This window comes from Salvelinus sp. IW2-2015, linkage group LG2 (assembly GCF_002910315.2).
Source record: "Salvelinus sp. IW2-2015 linkage group LG2, ASM291031v2, whole genome shotgun sequence".
NCBI lineage: Eukaryota > Metazoa > Chordata > Actinopteri > Salmoniformes > Salmonidae > Salvelinus > Salvelinus sp. IW2-2015.
Genome location: NC_036839.1, coordinates 30,944,802 through 30,964,568, shown reverse-complemented (window position 1 = coordinate 30,964,568; position 19,767 = coordinate 30,944,802). Strand labels below are relative to the sequence as shown.

The window sequence follows — 19,767 nt, the reverse complement described above, 5'->3', positions numbered from 1 at the left end:
ACGCTTACTAGCATTTACACAATGACTGAGAGTGTAAGAGTGTACAAGCACAGTAGCAATGCAAAGGAGAGTGGAGGTGCCCCCTACAAGCATTTCGCTACACCCACAATAACATCTGCTAAACACGTGTACGTGACCAATAAAACTTGATTTTGAGATGCTGAACTTGGGTCAGGTTTGCATTTTCCCATTTAAACATCGTCTTCAATTTAGCAGACGCTCTTATACAGAGCAACTTACGTGAGCAATTTAGGTTTTAAATGCGTTGRTCKAYGGCACATTGACAGATTTGTCACCCTGCGGTAGGCTCGGGGATTCAAACCAGCAAACTTTCGGGTTACAGGCCCATGCTCTTAACCCCTCCTAACCACCAGGCTGCGTTTCCCCACTTCTGGTTAAGGCTATTGGAGAGGGGGGGGGGGCTGATCCTAGATCTGTACCTTGGGAAATCTTCGCCCCGGAGCGGGGGAGGCAAGGGTGGGTGGAAGCTAGACATGAGCACTCAGAGCATTCATCCTCCAGCACGCACAGTTGCCTGTGTTTCAGACAGACAGGAGTGGTCTTGTAACGGGAATGGCTTGCAACCAGAAGGATTTCTCCTACGACTGGCTACTAGGATCCAACACTATAACTAAATAACGTATTTACGTGACTCAAGGATTTTGGATTCATTTCTGCTTTGACACAGGTAAGTGCGGTGAAGTGTGGAGAACTTTTAATTGGATGACAGACTACAATATGGTAATTAGAAACACAGTATTTGAATTTGAAGTAGAAATATCATATTATTACATATCCGTTGTTTATTGCCTCTAGAAAATATTTCTGAACGTAGAAGAAAAGCTCAAATCAAACGTGGAAATAAACAAATAAATAAATAAACAACTAATCTAAACATGATGTTAATTGGTGACTTCATTTATGGAACAAGGTGTTTCATTAGCATGGACCTCATAGTGTATTTAAAAAAAATCAGTTTCAGAGGTGAAGTGTTGATGGGGTTTAGGAAAGGAGCACGACGAATGGCAGGGATTATTAGACTGCGACACTGTAGTGCCCTGTCGACTTTACGCACAACCTTTCTTTCTGTGCATTGGGAAAGATTATAATTCACATTTTTATCTAATATGTATATATATTTTTTTATATGATTCTCAATTACTTTATTTCGATCCCTGTTATCAGAACCCTTTGAATGTCCATCGATGTTGAAGTGCCTGGGCCTTTCATCTAAATGGAGAGTTAGAATATTATCTACATTGATTTAACAATTGTGCATATATTGTTTAAAAAACTATTTCTGTTGATTCATCATTGCTTTGTGTTTGCCAACTTAAAACTATGGACACAGACATACACACACACTTACACACAGACATCTCTCTCCCTCCTTTCTAATTGTCCATTCTCCCTATTTTTTCTCTCTCTTTTTCCTCTCTCTCTCTCTCTCTCTCTCTCTCTCTCTCTCTCTCTCTCTCTCTCTCTCTCTACACACATCTCATTTTATTTGTATTTCACGTTCTCTTTGACACATAATACACTGCATTCGTTGCACATATGAAATGAGTCCTTCTTTAAACGAATCAACCAACCCCCTGTGTCTCTCCAACAGGTTGACATTCATTAATGAGAGGAGAAGAACCCGAGCCACGCAGTGTGTGACTGAGTGTGAAGCGCTCTCCCTCTCCAGAATGAGTGTGTGTGTCGACGTCCCCTCATACCTGCGGCGGTGGCTGCTGACGGCTGTGTTTGTCTTGGTCGCTCTGCTACCAATAACCAGCGGCTGCCCCAAATCGTGCGCGTGCTACGTTCCCACCGAAGTGCACTGTACCTTCAGATATCTGACCGCAATACCAGGCCAGATCCAGACSGCTGTGGAAAGAATTAACTTAGGGTGAGAGTCAGACTCTCTCTCTCTCTCTCCGCTCTCTCTCTCCCTCCACTCTCTCTCTGTTCTCTCTCCGCTCTCTTTTTCAATGTTTATTAAAAGGGATTTATTGGCATGGGAAACATATGTTTACATAGTCAGAGCAAGTGAAATAGATAATAAACATAATTAAAATAAACATTCAAAAATAAACAGTAAACATTACACTGAAAAAAGTTTCATAGGAATATAGACATTTCAAATGTCATTTTATGGCTATGTACAGTGTTAAAAATGATGTGCAAATAGTTATGGGTTGTACTGACAGTGGTGTCTGTTCTTCCCTGGTTGCCCTTTTCTTGTGGCAACAGGTCACAAAAATTGCTGCTGTGATATTTCACCCAGTAGATATGGGAGTTTACCAAAATTTGATTTGTTTTCAAATTCTTTGTGGATCTGTGTAATCTGAGGGAAATATGTGTCTCTAATATGGTCATACACTTGGCAGGAGGTTAGGAAGTGCAGCTCAGTTTCCACCTCATTTTGTGGGCAGTGTGCACATAGCCTGTCTTCTCTTGAGAGCCAGGTCTGCCTACGGCTGGCCTTTCTCAATAGCAAGGCTATGCTCACTGAGTCTGTACATAGTCAAAGCTTTCCTTAATGTTGGGTCAGTCATAGTGGTCAGGTATTCTGCCACTGTGTACTCTCTGTTTAGGGACAAATAACATTCAACTTTGACCTGTTTTTTGGTTAAATCTTTCCAATGTGTCAAGTAATTATCTTTTTGTTTTCCCATGATTTGGTTGGGTATAATTGTGTTGCTGTCCTGGGGCTCTGTGGGGTATGTTTGTGTTTGTGAACAGAGCCCCAGGACCAGCTTGATTAGGGGGCTCTTCTCCATGTTCATCTCTCTGTAGGTGATGGCTTTGTTAAGGAAGGTTTGGGAATCGCTTCCTGTTAGGTGGTTGTAGAATTTAACGTCTCTTTCCTGGATTTTGATAATTAGCGGGTTTCGGCTAATTCTGCTCTGAATGCATTATTTGGTGTTTTACGTTGTACATGGATGACATTTTTTGCAGAATTCTGCATGCAGGGTCTCAATATGGTGTTTGACACATTTTGMGAATTCTTGGTTGGTGAGTGGACCCCAGACCTCACAACCATAAAGGGCAATGGGTTCTATAACTGATTCAAGTATTTTTTAGCCAGATGCTAATTGGGATGTCAAATTTTTGGTTCCTTTCGACGGTGTAGAAGGGCCTTCTTGCCTTGTCTCTCAGATTGTTCACAGCATTGTGGAAGTTACCTGTGGTGTTGATGTTTAGGCCGAGGTATGTATAGTTGTTTTATGTGCTCTAGGGCAACGGTGTCTAGACTGAATTTGTATTTGTGCTCCTGGACTTTTTTTGGAACACCATTATTTTTGTCTTAGTGGGATTTACTGTCAGGGCCCAGGTCTGGCAGAATCTGTGCAGAATGTCTAGGTGCTGCTGTCAGCCCTCCTTGGTTGGTGACAGAAGCACCAGATCATCAGCAAACAGTAGACATTTGACTTCAGATTCTAGTGGGGTGAGGCCGGGTCTCTCTCTCTCCGATCTCTCCTTTTCTCTCTCCCAGTCTCTGTTTTCTCCCCCTCTATGAATGCACATACAGTATATTTTTGTTATATATTAGACCGTTGATGGAGCATTTTGAGAAAGAATAAATGATTCACTGTTAGATGGTTTTCCCCACTTTTCTGTCTTCAGGTATAACAGTATAACCGTATTGAAGGAGAATGATCTGTCTGGGTTGGAACACCTGGAGCTGTTGATGCTCCACAGCAACACTATCCACAGCATCGCTGACAGGGCCTTTCAAGACCTCAAGTCCTTACAGGTATACGTACAGCACTGTCATAAACACCTATCGATATACAGGTAATGGAAACACTTGAGTAAACGAGGGATACAAAGTATATTGAAAGCAGGTGCTTCCACACAGGTGTGGTTCCTGAGTTAATTAAGCATTTAACATCCCATCATGCTTAGGGTCATGTACTGAATGGGTCATACATTTTTTAGCAGGCCCATCCACAGGGCACAAGCGGTCACTGGTTAGCTGAGCCTGAAAACGATGTACAGTGCCTTCAGAAAGTATTCACACCCTTGAATTATTTTATATTCTGTTGTGTTACAGCATGAATTCAAAGTTTATTAAATATATGTTTTTTCTCACCCATCTACACACYATTTCCCCAGAATGACAAAGGGGCCCCACAAGGGTGTGTGCTCCGACCCCTCCTGTACTCCCTGTTTTTAGATATTTTTGCTAATGTATTGAAAATTAAATACAGAAATGTCTCATTTACATAAGTATTCACAACCCTGAGTCAATACTTTATACAAGCACCTTCGGCAGCGATATCAGCTGTGTCTTTCTGGCTAAGTCTCAAAGAGATTTCCACACCTGGATTGTGCAACATTTGCCCATTATTATTATTTGTCAAGCTCTGTCAAATGTGTTGTTGATCATTGCTAGACAATCCTTTTAAGGTATTGCTATTTATTTTAAAGTAGATTTAAGTCAAAACTGTAATTTGGCCACTCAGGAACATTCACTGTCTTCTTGGTAAGCAACTCCTGTGTAGATTTGGTGTAGYTTTGGCCTTTTGTTTAAAGTTATTATCCTGCTGAAAGGTGAATTCATCTCCCAGTGTCTGGTGGAAAGCAGACTGAACCAGGTTTTCCTCTAGGATTTTGCCTCTGCTTAGTTCCGTTCTGTCTCTTTTTTATCCTGAAAAACGCACCAGTCCTTAACAATTACAAGCATACCCATAACATGATGCAGGCATACCCATAAAATCAAATCACATTTTATTGGTCGCATAGACACATGTTGCGGGTGTAGTGAAATGGTTGTGTTCCTAGCTTCAACAGTGCAGTAATATCTAACAATACACACAAATCTAAGAAAGTAAAAGAATGAAAATAAGAAATATTAGGTAAGGGTAGATGGGGGCGTGCTCCCTCTGTTGTCTCCTGAAGTCCATGATAAATTCCTTCATTTTGTTGACATTGAGGTTATTTTCCTGGCACCACCTCCTCCCTGTAGGCCGTCTCGTCGTTGTTAGCAATCAGTTGTGTCGTCTGCAAACTTGATGATTGAGTTGGAGGTGTGCATGACCACGCAGTCATGGGTGAACAGGAGGGGACTGAGCACGCACCCTTGTGGGACCCCTGTGTTGAGGATCAGCAAAGTGGAGGTGTTGTTGCCTACCTACCTTTTTAAATMTTTTATTTACCTTTATTTAACTAGGCAAGTCAGTTAAGAACAAATTCTTATTTTCAATGACAGCCTAGGAACAGTGGGTTAACTGCCAATTCAGGGGCAGAACAACAGATTTGTACCTTGTCAGCTCGGGGATTTGTACTTGCAACCTTTCGGTTACTAGTCCAATGCTCTAACCACTAGGCTACCCTGCCGCCCCATCACCTGGGGGAGGCCCGTCAGGAAGTCCAGGACCCAGTTGCACCTACCACTTTGCTTGAAAATATGGAAAGTGATACTGAGTAAAGTGTTGTATTGGATTATCSCCAAACTTTGTATTCAGGACAAAAAGTAAATTGCTTCGCCACATTTTCTGCAATATTACTTTAGTGCCTTGTTGCAAATAGGATGCAGGTTTTGGAATATTTTTATTCTGTTCAGGCTTCCTTCTTTTCACTCTGTTAATTAGGTTAGAATGGTGGAATAACTACAATGTTGTTGATTCATCCACAGTTTTCTATCACAGCCATTAAACTCTGTAACTGTTTTAAAGTCACCATTGGCATCATGGTGAAATCCATGAGTGGTTTTCTTTCTCTCCGACAACTGAGTTAGGAAGAACGCCTGTATCTTTGTAGTTACTGGGTGTATTGATACACCATTCAAAGTGTAATTAATGACTTCACCATGCTCCAAGGGATATTCAATGTCAGATTTGTTTTCTTTTTTACCCATCTACTAATAGGTGCGCTTCTTGGCTTTGGAAAACCTCCCTGGTCGTTATGGTTGAATCTGTGTTTGAAATGCACTGCTCGACTGAGGGAGTTTACAGATAATTGTATGTGTGGGGTACAGAGATGAGGTAGTCATTTAAAAAAAATCATGTTAAACACTATTGATTGTACACATAGTGATGCCATGCAAATTATTATGTGACTTGTTAAGCACATTTTTATTCCTGAACTTATTCAGGCTTACCATAACAAAGGGATTGAATACTTATTGACTCAAGACATTTCAGCTTTTCKTTTTTTATAAATTTTTAACAAATTTTAAAAACATAATTCCACTTTGACATTATTGGTTGATTGTGTGTAGGCCAGTGAGATTTTTTTTACTCAGTTTTAAATTCAGGCTGAAACAACAAAATGTGGAAAAAGTCAAGGGGTGGGAATACTTTCTGAAGGCCCTGTAGACCATATGCCATGGCCGTCTCAGTCACCAGATCTCAACCCAATTGAACACTTATGGGAGATTCTGGAGAGGCGCCTGAGACAGCGTTTTTCACCACTGTCAACAAAACACCAAATGATGGAATTTCTTGTGGAATTATGATGTCACATCCCTCCAGCAGAGTTCCGGACACTTGTAGAATCTATGCCGGGGTGTTCTGTTCTGGCTGGTGGCCCAACGTCCTATTAACACACTTTATGTTTCCTTTATTACCCGTATATATACACCACTTAGAAGACATTTTGTATCCAAAGCCACACCCGCATAATTTTTGCACAAATTGGTGGTCCCGGGAATCGAACCCACTATCCCAGCACCATGCTCTACCAACTGAGCTACAAAGGATCCTTTATGTGTTTCATACGTTGACTCATTTGATTCACATTTGCTCATATCCATATTGGCAGACTAGACAATGATTTTGTTAAATGTATAACCTACTCTATTCATAAACTCATATAATTTTTTGACAGAGTATACTTTTTTCCCCCCAATCTAGTGGAGCCAAAGAACTAAGCCATTAATAATAATAAGATATTAATAAGTACAAGTTCTTCCTTCCAGTAACATCTTTCAAACCCAAGTGTAATTCATCTTGGAAAATATATCACCAAATAAACAGCTGTCCGTGGTGTTCATATTTTATTCCAAAGACGTTTGTAGGCCCTGAGGGTTAACTGAGAAAGGGGATTATAAAAGGTCTTGGAAATGCATCACTTTACAACTGCTTTGAGTTACTCTTATTGAAAAAACATTCACAACAGCTGACTTCTGGATGTGCTCCCAGGCAGAATAACCTCACATCACCTCTGGCCCGGATGATTTTTACAACACTGTTTTTCCTCAAACACGTTTTTCCTCAAACACGTTTTTCCTCAAACACGTTTTTCCTCAAACACGTTAGCCGTGGTACACTCTCGCTCCAGGGGTCTCTGTGTATGACTATAACTTGTATTTTTCTAATGATGTTCCTTCAGGTGCTGAAGATGAGCTACAACAGAGTGAAGGAGATCAACAAGGACACCTTCCAAGGCCTGGAGGGCCTGGTACGACTCCACATGGACCACAACCGCATCGAGTTCATCAACCCGGAGGCGTTCTACGGTCTCACCACATTACAGCTGGTCCACCTGGAGGGCAACCTGCTCCAGCAGCTCCACCCGGATACCTTCATCACGCTGAGGCACAGCCAAGTGTTCAAGGTGTCCTCCGTTAGGAACATCCACCTGTCTGACAACCTCCTRGCCAGCCTCCCCAAAGACATCTTCACTGGCTGCTCTCAGCTGGAGAACGTCTATCTCCATGGCAACCCCTGGTCCTGCGACTGTCGCATGGCTTGGTTCCCAGAGTGGGCGGAGATAAACGCAGGTAATGTTACATTAGAGTTCTGTCTGCAACATTCTGAATGTTTGATTTAACTTTGGCAGTTACTGTACATAAAAAAAGATCGTAAAGGGAATGGTTGGATTAAAACTACGTATCAATTCAGTAATGACCTTGTTTTCCAGGTGTGTTGAAATGCAAGCGAGACAGGAAGTATGCCAGAGGTGAAGCCTGRCCCGTCTGTGAGACCCCTTCTCCCATTCGAGGCAGGAGCCTCACCCAGCTACCCCGTGACTCCTTCYCCTGTACCAAACCCRGGATCCACCCCCATCTGAAGCAGAGGAACGTRAGTCTGGACGAGGGGGATTACACCCCAGTCTCCCCCCGGGACTTCATCGCTCCCGTCGGATCCCTGCAGATGAACCTGACAGATCAGTTCCACAATGACGCTAGCCTTACCTGCACAGTCCAGAGACCATCAGCCATGGAGAACCTGACTCTAACCCAGGTGGAGGAGGGGGAGAAGAARGTGACCATGCTGTCCACCACCATCTCTACATGGCTGGTCTGTAATATTGACTATGAYCACATCCAACAGCTCTGGCGCATCCTGGCTACGTACAGTGACGTTCCCATGAGYCTAGAGAGAGGTTTGATGCTCTCCAGYACCCCAGACATGATCTACAAGTACACCCAGATCAGACCAATGGAGGGACGTGATGAAATCCACACAGATATCGAGGCTGAGATTAAGGCTTCACCCGCATGGTTGATGCAGGGAGAGGTCAACTTTCAGCTGGACCGTACCACGACCACATTCTCCACTCTGCACATTAAGTACAGGTCAGTGGTRAACCTGCGTGTGGAGAACAAGGTGTCGCAGAGGAGGGACCGTTACAGCTGGACCATCATCAAACGAGACAACCAGACCCAGACTGAGCACTCTGTCCTCATAGGTGGGTCCTACAGTARACATTGTGTTGTGGATGAGCAGAAATGTGTCCATATAATGTACYTAACATACTCTCAGAGCTACAATATAGCAATCTGCATTATAAAATCAATTTATTCATGTTTGTAATTACAGGTGGGGTGGTGGAGCTCAACTGCCAGACTTTGGGGGAGCCAAAGCCCTCTGTAGAGTGGATCTTATCGGACGGCAGTAAGGTACGGGCMCCCTACTCCAGCGAGGACCGCAGGATAGTGATCACCGTTGATGGGAGGCTCACCCTGAGAGGAACAGACACCTCAGACACTGGGCTTTACCGCTGCATCGCCACTAACTACCTGGACGCAGACGTGCTAAGCTTCCGCGTCACCGTGCTGTCTCCCGATGTGGAGGAGGAGGAGGTCAACGGGGTCAAGCTCTCACGGCCTCTGGGCCAGAGCCTGGTTCTAGACTGTGGGTCCACAGGCAGCCCTGATGCCTCGGTCCAGTGGATTCTACCTGACCACACAGTCCTGGATAAATCCTATGGGAACAGGAAGCTCTATAGGAACGGGACTCTAGGAATAAAAGATCTGACCTCCAGAGACCGGGGGTTTTACAGGTGTCTCAGTGCTAACTACCTGGGGGTGGACCTGCTGACGTCCCAGGTGACTGTCACTGGGGAGGGGTACAGGAAGGTGACAATGGTGGATAGAGAGGGGTCAGGGGTGGAAGCTGGGGTTGAGTTTGAGGTTGACGGGGGCATAGAGGAGAGGGAGGATTCCCACAGTGAGATCCCTTCCTCCAGCCCCTCTGACAGAACCATCAAGGAGTCCAGGACCATCACATCAGATAGGCCGTACCCCAGACTCAGGTCCTCCTCTCAGGGCAGAGGATCAGGGGGCTCAGGGGTGAGGTTGAGGGGCCCAGCCAGCAGTAGACGCATATGGAGCAACAGGAGGGTCTTTGATCAAGCCTCCAGGAAAGTAGACCCCCAGAAATTTGCAGAGTTCATGAAGAAGGCTCAAGGTGGTTCAACAACGAAGACAGAGAGGGGGAAAGAAAAAGGAGTTTCTGAGACTGACATGTCTGCGGACGGGGATGCTGGATCTGGGGAGGGTCTGTCTCATGAAGACGGACTCGTTGTTTTACCAAGCAGCGTCATACCAACCCCAGATACTCCAGATGAAAGAAAAATGAGTGTAACTGCAAGCATAGAGAACGTAAACAATCAGAACAGTGAAACCAGTTTCATGACAACCATGGAGATCCCAGATGACATTCGGACTAGTTTCACTGTAACAACAGAAAACACGGACAGAGTGACGACAGAGTCATACAGCCGGTCAGACGCCACACCCATCGAGTCCACATTCACCCACGGCCCCGACATCACAGGGAGTATCAGTGAAACTCAGAGTGAGGCAGTCACACCATACATTCCCAGTATCAGTAGGTCTAGTGGAACTAGTGGGTCTAGCAGTGAGTCGTACGCTCTGGAGAGGAACGTGACGGTACCCCTGAGGCTACCCGTCACTCTCCGCCTTACCGTGACCGACACCACAGACGAGACCCAGATCCTATTCTCCGGAGCAGCACCTGCAGAACCGGAGACCTCCACCGGGGCGGCGCGATCGCTCGTCGTCGACCCCAACGTCACCCCCATGATGGACAGTCCCAGATCACCCCACAGAGAGCCTGAGATCCACACGGCCACTGACCCAGACAGCCAGACCACCTTCACTGCAGTCACCACCACAGAGAGAGAGCAGGATGAGATCACCTTCCACACCACCCAGAGGATCAAGTCCCCRCGTCTGCCTGCAGGCTCCACCATCATCTCCCGCCAGCAGATCCACATCATCCCCCCTAAGAACGGCCGAGGAGGAGGAGGAGGAAGAGGAGGGGGCCGGAGGAGGAACCCTCCTGGCAGGAGGAGGTTCATCAAGCCCAACCGGATCACAGACATCCAGTCCATCCTGAACAAACTCAAACAGCCCACCACGGTGAAGAAGCAAGGCAACAACACAGTACACTACACTATGGAGCTGACCACAGGTACGTTATGTCATGTTGTTCAAATAGYATATGTAGTTTCTACACCATGGCTCTGACCACAGGTACGTTATCCCAAATGAGATAAAATTTGGTATATTTTAATATATTACAAGTATGCTAAAGTATACTTAAATATACAACAAATTTAAATACTACATTTCAAATGCAAGATGTACTTTTCTGGTATATCTTAAGTATACTATAAATATATACTGAACAAAAAATATAAACGCAACATGCAACAATTTCAACGATTTTACTGAGTTACAGTTCATATAAGAAAATCACTTCATTGAAATAAATAAATTAGGTCCTAATCTATGGATTTCACATGACTGGGCAGTGGCCCAGCCATTGGTGGTCCTGGGATGGCATAGGCCCACCCACTGGGGAATCAGCCAATCAGAATGAAATTTTCCCCACAAAAGTGCTTTATAACAGACAGAAATACTACTCCTCAGTTTCATCAGCTTGTCTGGGTGGCTTTTCCAGACAAAGGTGAAGAAGCTGGATGTGGAGGTCCTGGGCGGTAGTTGTGAGGCCGGTTGGGCGTACTGCCAACTCTAAAATGACGTTGGAGGTGGCTTATGGTAGAGAAATTAACATTAAATTCTCTGGCAACAGCTCTGGTGGACATTCCTGCAGTCATTCCTTCAAAACTTGTGACATCTGTGGCATTGTGTAGTGTGACAAAACGGCACATTTTAGAGTGTCATTTTATTGTCCCCAGCACAAGGTGCACCTGTGTAATGATCATGCTGTTTAATCAGCTTGTTGATATGCCATACCTGTCAGGTGGATTAATTATCTTTGCAAAGGAGAAATGCTCACTAACAGGGATATAAACACATTTGTGCACAAAATCTGAGAGAAAAACTGTTTTTGTGCGTATGGAACATTTCTGGGATCTTTTATTTCAGCTCATGAAACATGGGAACAAACACTTTGCATGTTGGGATAATATTTTTGATCAGTATACTATCATCACACTTCAATACACTTATTAAAAGTGTACTATAAATTAATTGCTTTTCAGTCTTTTAGTGTACTATGTGTTCACTATCATTAAACTTAAACACACTCATTAAAACTGTACTTCAATTTCAAACACTTTAAATGTATTTTTGTATATTAATTTAAAATACACTTGGAGTTGTTTTTAAGTTGAAGCACCGATTTTTTTTTTTAAATGTATGAAACTGCTTGTAAGTGATCAAGTGCGCTATTAGTATACAGTGCTTGTATTTCTTCACATTTTGTTGTGTTAAAAATTGATTTAATTGTAATTTGTTGCCAACAATGAACTCAAAATACTCTGTAATGTCAAAGTGAGAAATAAATCTAAATAAATAGTAAGATGAATACAAAATATATATATATATATATATAAAGATAACTAAAGTATAGTCGTTGCATAAGTATTCAGCCCCTTTGTTTAGTTAAGCATACATTAGTTCAGGAGTAAAACGTGGCTTAACTAATTACACATGGACTCACTCTGTGTGAAACAATAGGGGTTTAATGACTAACCCTTCCTCATAAAGAGAGGGCAGTGATTGGTTGATGGGTAACAATATCAAATCAGACATTGAATATCTCTTTACGCATGGTCATTTTAATAATTATGCTGTGGATTGTGTATTAAACCACCCAGACACATCAAAGATATACAGTCGTACTCCTGAACTGAGCTGCAGGACTGGAATGAAACTCCTCAGTAATAAAGGGTTAATATTGCGCAATCCAGYTGTGGAAAGCTRTCAGAGACTTACCCAGGAAGACTCACCAATCTAATCACTGCCAAAAGTGTTTCTAMAATGTATTGACTCAGGGAGCTGAATAGTTATGCAACAACTATATTTTWGTTATTTAAATGTCTATCAATCTTTACAAAATGTAAAATAAAATCTTTGCGTAGATTGTTGACWAAAAAAATTAAAAGGAAATCAATTTTAATCCCACTTTGTAACGATAAGATTTTAAGAAATCCAAGGGGTATAAAGACTTTTGCACCGTAGTTTCAGTGGCAATAATGAGTTTTGAAATACTTTCTTAATTCCAGTTCAGAAGAGTGCAGAGAAAGTTGACAATGATAACGATTGTTTATTCCACATAAGGTAGCATGCACAGCTGAGGAAAATGCTTCCTGAGACTATACTTTTTCATAGCTCAAGTAAATATACTTAAGTATACTTTCAAAAAAGTATATTTAACATGGATGTCCACAAAATATATTAAATTATACTTTCAAAAAAGTATATTTAACTTAAATGTCCACAAAATATATTAAAGTATACTTCCAAAAACGCATTTGCAAAATGTTTTGCATATTACCCAGCATCCTTTTCTGCAGTTGAAGTTTCCATTTATAATATGATATTGTTCCTTATATTTAGGTAATTCAAATGTTTTTGATGTTCATTTTCAAACTGAATAATGTTGTACTTTTAGTTACACATCACAAATGACACATTACACATTTTATTGAAATGTTAATTTATCACCATGTGAACAGCTAAAGTGTGAAATACCACTGGTGCACAGTTGTCAAAAGCTTACCTTGTAGTTTGCTACTCCAGCCACAACTGCTTTGTAAATAGCATTGGCTGAAAAGATGCCTTGGTAAATGAAGGTAACCTTTACATGGCTAATTACGATAACTAATGTGGTTAATGAGTAGAAGTCTATTTGTAAAATTATACTTGAAACACGTTATAAATGCACTTTCTTTGTAAAGCAAATACGGGAATTATATTTCAAATACCATTTTAGTACTTAAGGTGTATTCAACGTATATTTGTTCTGCTCTTTATATAATATACTAAGAATAAATGGGAAAAAAACATCCCAATTTAGATAATTTTAAATATATTTAATAAACTTAAATGCTAATAAAATACAAATAAGATTTACAATAAATGTATTTAAAATATATTTTTTTATATACTTAAATATAGTTATACTTGTCATGTTGTTCAAATATGTTATGTCGTTTCTTGTCTTTGATGTTGACATTATCTTTGTTGGTGAGACTCTTGAGCTTTTTAGGAACAGCCAAAAGATCATGATGATGATGATGATTATGATGATGATGATTCATTGTTATTGTTGTTGCTATTTCAGACTGTGACTGTGATGAGGATGGGAAGAAGAAGACAAGTGGTCAGCGGGTCGTCACACCCACAACATCGCCTAAATCATCACCTAAAGTCTCTAGCTCCTCTCTAGGAAGAACAGAGAGGCCCATCTCTACAACACTGGACACTCCCACCACCACATACTCAACAGAAGCCACCACCACCACCACCCAGCCCACCACTCACTCTCAGTCCAGAGGTGAGGTATCTATGACCTCCTCTGATGCCCCAGAGTCTGACCCAACACACGACCCTATGACGAGCACAACAGATGAACCAACAACCTCCACCATCACAACCACAACCGCCTCCAAGGTCGTCCGTGGTAAGATCAACTGGGACAGGCTGTTTGGGAACAGGGCGAGGCAGAAGGAGAAACTCAACGGGCTACGTAAACCAGCCAGGCCCTCCACCAGCACAGAGGGTTCAACAACGGTACAACCCACCACCACAGCAACTACAACTACAACCGCACTGCCCACCCAGCGGTCTCTGGCTGAACCTGTGACCGAGTCACCGTCTAGAACAGGTAAACACCCAGAGACCCCAGAGAGCTCATCAGACGATGACTATGGAGATCCATCGCCTGAGTCTGAGGCCTCGACCACATCCCAGCCTGGCACTAGCCGTGGAACTACAACCCCAGCCTGGCACTACAGGTACTCCAACACCACAGAGTCTTCCTCAGACACCAAGACTATCGCTACTCCACCCACAGAAAAACCTGCCCCAAGAGAAGACACAGATGAGGCCTCGTCCTCTGGGTCTGAATCCGGAGGGTCAGGGGGGTACCTATCCCYTAGATTTGGGGGAAACCGGAGACCGAATGGAGGGTCAGGGGGCAGGAGGCCTTTCAGGGYCAGGTGGCCTTTCAGAAAAACCATAACAACTAAAGAAGCGCCCAGCACCACCATGGAAACAACAGAGATCACCATGGAAACCACCACATATCCCACACGGACCGTCTCCGTCTCCAAGCCCCTGTACACGCCCTCCAGGGAATCAGAAAGGTCTGCAGTGACTGTGTCCACTGACTCGACCTCCGTGGGAGAAACCACCACAGACTACGACTCGTACGAAGACGAGAACTGGACAGACGAGATGGAGTCCACCACTAACCGTCCACGAGCCTARACTTCCACCACCAGGCCCAGAATGACTTCCAACACACCTCATCCAACCACCACCTCAAGGCCTCACACGACATCATCAACCCGCGTCCAGACTAACACCGACCCCATCAGAGTGAACACTAACATCAGGCGCCCGTCAGGGAGAGACAGTCGTTACCAGATCACACAGAGACCCATGATCAGGAGAACCAGGCCAACGGTGTCCAGTAAAAGGGCCAGACCAAGCCCAGACAAGACCCTGACTTTTGACACACTGACTGTTTTGGAAGCAGAGCAAGGGCACACCAATGGGCCTACATAGCGAAGGACATAGACAATGCCATCTCTAACACCTATACCCACATCACGGGTATGATACGACAACCGTCAACATTGTGGGCTTTGAGCCATCTACCAAGGACATGCTCACCCAAGCCAGGATCGTGGGTGGCAACGCGGCTAGCTTCACTGTCCTGTCCAATAGACGCCTTCCTGCCTGTGAAGCCGCGGGCAACCCTGAACCCACCATCAGCTGGAAACGCTTCTCTTCAAGCACGGGTAAAAGGGTATACATATTTAGCATGTTATAAAACTACTTTGGAATGAAGTTGTACTGAGTTATACTGTATTTACATATTTCTCTCTCTCTCTCATCTCTCTCTCTCTCTCTCTCTCTCTCTCTCTCTCTCTCTCTCTCTCTCTCTCTCTCTCTCTCTCTCTCTCTCTCTCTTCTCTCTCTCTCTCTCCTCTCTCTCTCTCTCTCTCTCTCTCTCTCTCTCTCTCTCTCTCTCTCCTCTCTCTCTCTCTCTCTCCTCTCTCCTCTCTTTCTTCTCTCTATCTCTCTCTCTCTCTCTCTCATCTTCTCTCTCTCCTCTCTACTCTCCTCTCTCTCTCTCTCTCTCTCTCTCTCTCTCTCGTCTCTCTCTCTCTCCTCTCCTCTCTCTTCTCTCTCTTCTCTCTCTCTCTCTCTCCTGTTCCTCCCTTCCTTTCAGGAAGCACAATGACCATCAAGGGCAAGATAGGCAAGTTTGAGGTGTTCCAGAACGGCACTCTGTCCATCCAGAACGCCAACATCAAAGACCGTGGCCAGTACCTCTGCCTGGCCGAGAACGACCAGGGGTCGGACAAGCTCCTGGTCACCCTGTCCGTAGTGGCCTACCCCTCACGCATCCTGGAGCCCAAGGTACGGGAGATAAAGTCCCACTCAGGGAAGACAGTGGAGATGAAGTGCAAGGCGGAGGGCCGCCCCACCCCTCTAGTCTCCTGGATCCTGGCCAACCGCACCCAAGTCAGGGGCCACAACTCGGACCCCAGAGTGTCAGTGACCCCAGAGGGRACTCTGCTCATCAAGCATGTGTCTTTGTATGACCGGGGACACTACAAGTGCATCGCCAGTAACCCAGCAGGAGCCGACACTGCCACTGTCAGACTGCAGGTGGTGGCAGCACCTCCTGGTATCCTGGAGGCCAAACGACAGCAGGTCCAGGCCGGTGTGGGTCAGAGCCTGTGGTTACCCTGTACAGCTCAGGGCAGCCCCCAGCCCACCGTACACTGGGTCCTCTATGATGGGATGGTGGTGTTGCCCCTGAAGCCCTCTGTGGACTCCAGGGTGTCTGTGTTTGCTAACGGGACGCTCCACCTGACTGATACAGCCGCCACGGACAGTGGTAAGTACGAGTGCATCGTCACCAGCTCTACAGGGTCYGAGCGCAGGGTGGTGACGCTGACTGTGGAGAAGAAGGAGATGGCTCCTGAGATTGTTGAGGCGTCACACCGCAGGACGGTGCTGTCGTATGGGGACCAGCTGAGGCTGAACTGCTCGGCCACCGGGGACCCCAAACCCAGGATAATCTGGAGACTACCCTCCAAGGCTGTGGTGGACCAGTGGCACAGGTAATGAGGACATGATCTGTAATATATACGTAATCACACAGTCTATTCAGAGACATACAGGTACAATCACACGCCAGCAGATCAACATACACACATATTGAAAGGTATCCAGGGTCTCTGTGCTACGCTGTCACGTTGTACAGCGCCATATTTTCCTAACGGAAACCCGGAGGGTTTAGTTTTTCTTGGAATAGAAACACAATAATATTAATCAAATTAATTAAGCTACATTTCTTGAAATCAATCCCATATACTATGTTCTTACAAAAAGGTTTTAAATTCTCGAATACAGCCAATATAAAAAACAGTCAAATGCTTCTCAAAGATGGCCTCTGGTGGTCAAACTAGAACTAACTAGCGTCAATGGCAACAATGGCTGACACTTAAATAACGTGCCATAGAATTCTGCGGCAGCCCGCAAGCTGTGCTGTAGTAKGAAGTAACTTTTAAAGAAAGAACCAATGTACCTAATTATTTTTCACATCTCTTTATCCAGGATGGGAAACAGGATCCAGGTCCTGGACAACGGTACCCTGGTCATAGACTCTGTGAGTGACAAGGACACTGGGGACTACCTGTGTGTGGCGCGCAGCAAGGTGGGAGACGACCTCCAGCTCATGAAGGTCACTGTGTCCATGAAGCCAGCCAAGATCGAGCCCAAGACGTACAGCAAGAAGCAGGTKCCCTACGGCAACGACCTGAAGGTGGACTGCAAAGCGTCTGGAGCCCCGGAGCCAGAGATCTCCTGGGGCCTACCGGACGGCACCATGGTCAACAGCGCCCTGCAGGCAGACAGCAGCAGTGGAGGGGGACGCGCACGTCGATACATCCTGTTTGATAATGGCACGCTTTATCTCAACCAGGTGTGAAATCTACCTGAACACTAATTAGTTAATGCATTGGCTTGCTAGGAATAATGGGCTGTATTCAATGTTGCTAACTCAATGTTGCCAATTCAATGTTGCTAACTCAATGTTGCCAATTCAATGTTGCCAACTCAATGTTGCCAATTCAATGTTGCTAAGTCAACGTTGCTAGATGTATTTCTTCTCTGTCTTTGTAGTCCTCTGACTCCGATCTGCTGGTACTGTGTCTGTCTACAGGTGGGCATGGCGGAGGAGGGAGACTACACGTGCTACGCCGAGAACCAGCTGGGCAAGGATGAGATGCACGTACACATCACCGTGGTGACTGCAGCGCCACGGATACGGACGCCCAGCCGGACCTACGCCCAAGTGAAGCCTGGAGGTGACATCCGCTTCGACTGCGAGGCCATGGGCGAGCCCAAGCCCAAAATCCTGTGGATGCTCCCTACCAACGACATGATCGCAGCCTCCAACGAACGCTACCTGATGCACGTCAACGGGTCTCTCGATATCCGGGACGTTAAGCTTAGGGATGCTGGTGAGTACGTGTGCATGGCTCGCAACACCGCCGGGGATGACAGCAAGGTTTACAAGCTGGATATTGARGGAAACCCTCCGGTGATCAACGGCTACTACCAGAACAGGACCGTGGTGAAAGACACGGCTGCTAAGTACTCCAGGAAGTTCATAGACTGCAAGGCCGCTGGAGACCCACCTCCGAAGATCACCTGGATCATGCCGGATAACATCTTCCTGAATGCTCCGTATTTTGGCAGCAGAATTATCGTCCACCACAACGGAACGCTGGAATTCCGGAACGTCCGTCCGACGGACATGGCGGAGTTCATCTGCATGGCAAGGAACGACGGAGGGGAGGCGGTGATGGTGGTACAGCTGGAGGTCACTGACATGCTCCGACGGCCCATCTTCAAGAACCCCTTRAACGAGAAGGTGGTGACCCGCATGGGCAAGACCACGGTGCTGAACTGTTCTGCAGATGGTCACCCCACACCAGAGATCATCTGGCTGCTGCCTAATGGGACCCGCTTCACTGGCAGCCCCGACCGGGGCTTGCGCCAACACATAGGRAACGACGGAACCTTRGTCATCTACAACCCCACGAAGGAGGATGCTGGGAAGTACCGCTGTGCCGCTAAGAACTCGGTGGGCTACATTGAGAAACTGATAGTTCTGGAGGTGGGCCAGAAACCTTTAATCCTCACCAGGCCCAGAGGGATCATACGCAGTGTGTCTGGGGACCCTCTGTTCCTCCACTGCCTGGCTGATGGCAGCCCCAGCCCCAGCATCTACTGGACCATCCCTGGAGGCCACACCCTGGTCAGGCCGCAGGTCCATGGACGCCACCAGCTGATGGAGAACGGGACCCTGGTTGTCAGGGACACCACCCTCCACGACCGGGGAAACTACGTTTGTCGGGCGGGGAACGATGCAGGCGAGGCGGTTCTCACAGTGCCGGTCATCATCATCGCCTACCCTCCCCGCATCTCCGCGGGACCCCCTCCCACCGTGAGGGCGGTGGCGGGGGCGCCCATCCAACTCAACTGTGCCGCCATCGGGATCCCAAAGCCAGAGATTACCTGGGAGCTGCCTGACCACTCTGTGCTCTCCACGGCGGGGAAAGGGCGGCCCACGGGCAGCGAGCTGCTTCACCCACAGGGCACGCTGATCATCCAGAGACCCACCACAGCAGATTCTGGCACCTACAAGTGCCTGGCCAAAAACCATCTGGGCACGGACTCACGGGTCACGTATATGCGTGTGCTGTGAGGACCAACGCTGACTAAAGGGGAATATAKAAACCCTGGACTATAAACTCTAAACAGACACAGAAACTTCACAGTGTGTCCTATAATGTACAATGTCAGGAAAGACTATTTTCCKKATGTGGACTTGTGAAGAGCCGGGTTTGTGGAATAGTTTGACCACGGTACAGCTCACATCAATCAGCCCAGTAGCAGAACCGGATTATTGAGAGGAGGAGGAGGGAAAGGAGGAGGGAACGGAGGAGGGAACAAAAAGAAAGGGAAACTGTACAGAAGAGGATCTGTTCTTTTCCCAGAAAGACGGACTAGCTATTATT

The 19,767-nt window shown here is 45.6% G+C and overlaps 1 protein-coding gene across 1 annotated transcript; it reads left to right on the top strand.

The window, feature by feature from the left end:
- Window positions 1-1,591: 1,591 nt before the first annotated feature.
- igsf10 (immunoglobulin superfamily, member 10) lies at window positions 1,592-19,727 on the top strand. Its single transcript, XM_070448395.1, is given in 11 exon segments — window positions 1,592-1,894; window positions 3,616-3,745; window positions 7,327-7,717; window positions 7,858-8,628; window positions 8,760-10,658; window positions 13,782-15,218; window positions 15,221-15,271; window positions 15,274-15,465; window positions 15,900-16,800; window positions 17,297-17,663; window positions 17,904-19,727. Coding segments are annotated over 11 exon segments (7,893 nt in total). The 5' UTR covers window positions 1,592-1,691; the 3' UTR covers window positions 19,455-19,727.
- The last annotated feature ends 40 nt before the right edge of the window (window positions 19,728-19,767 follow it).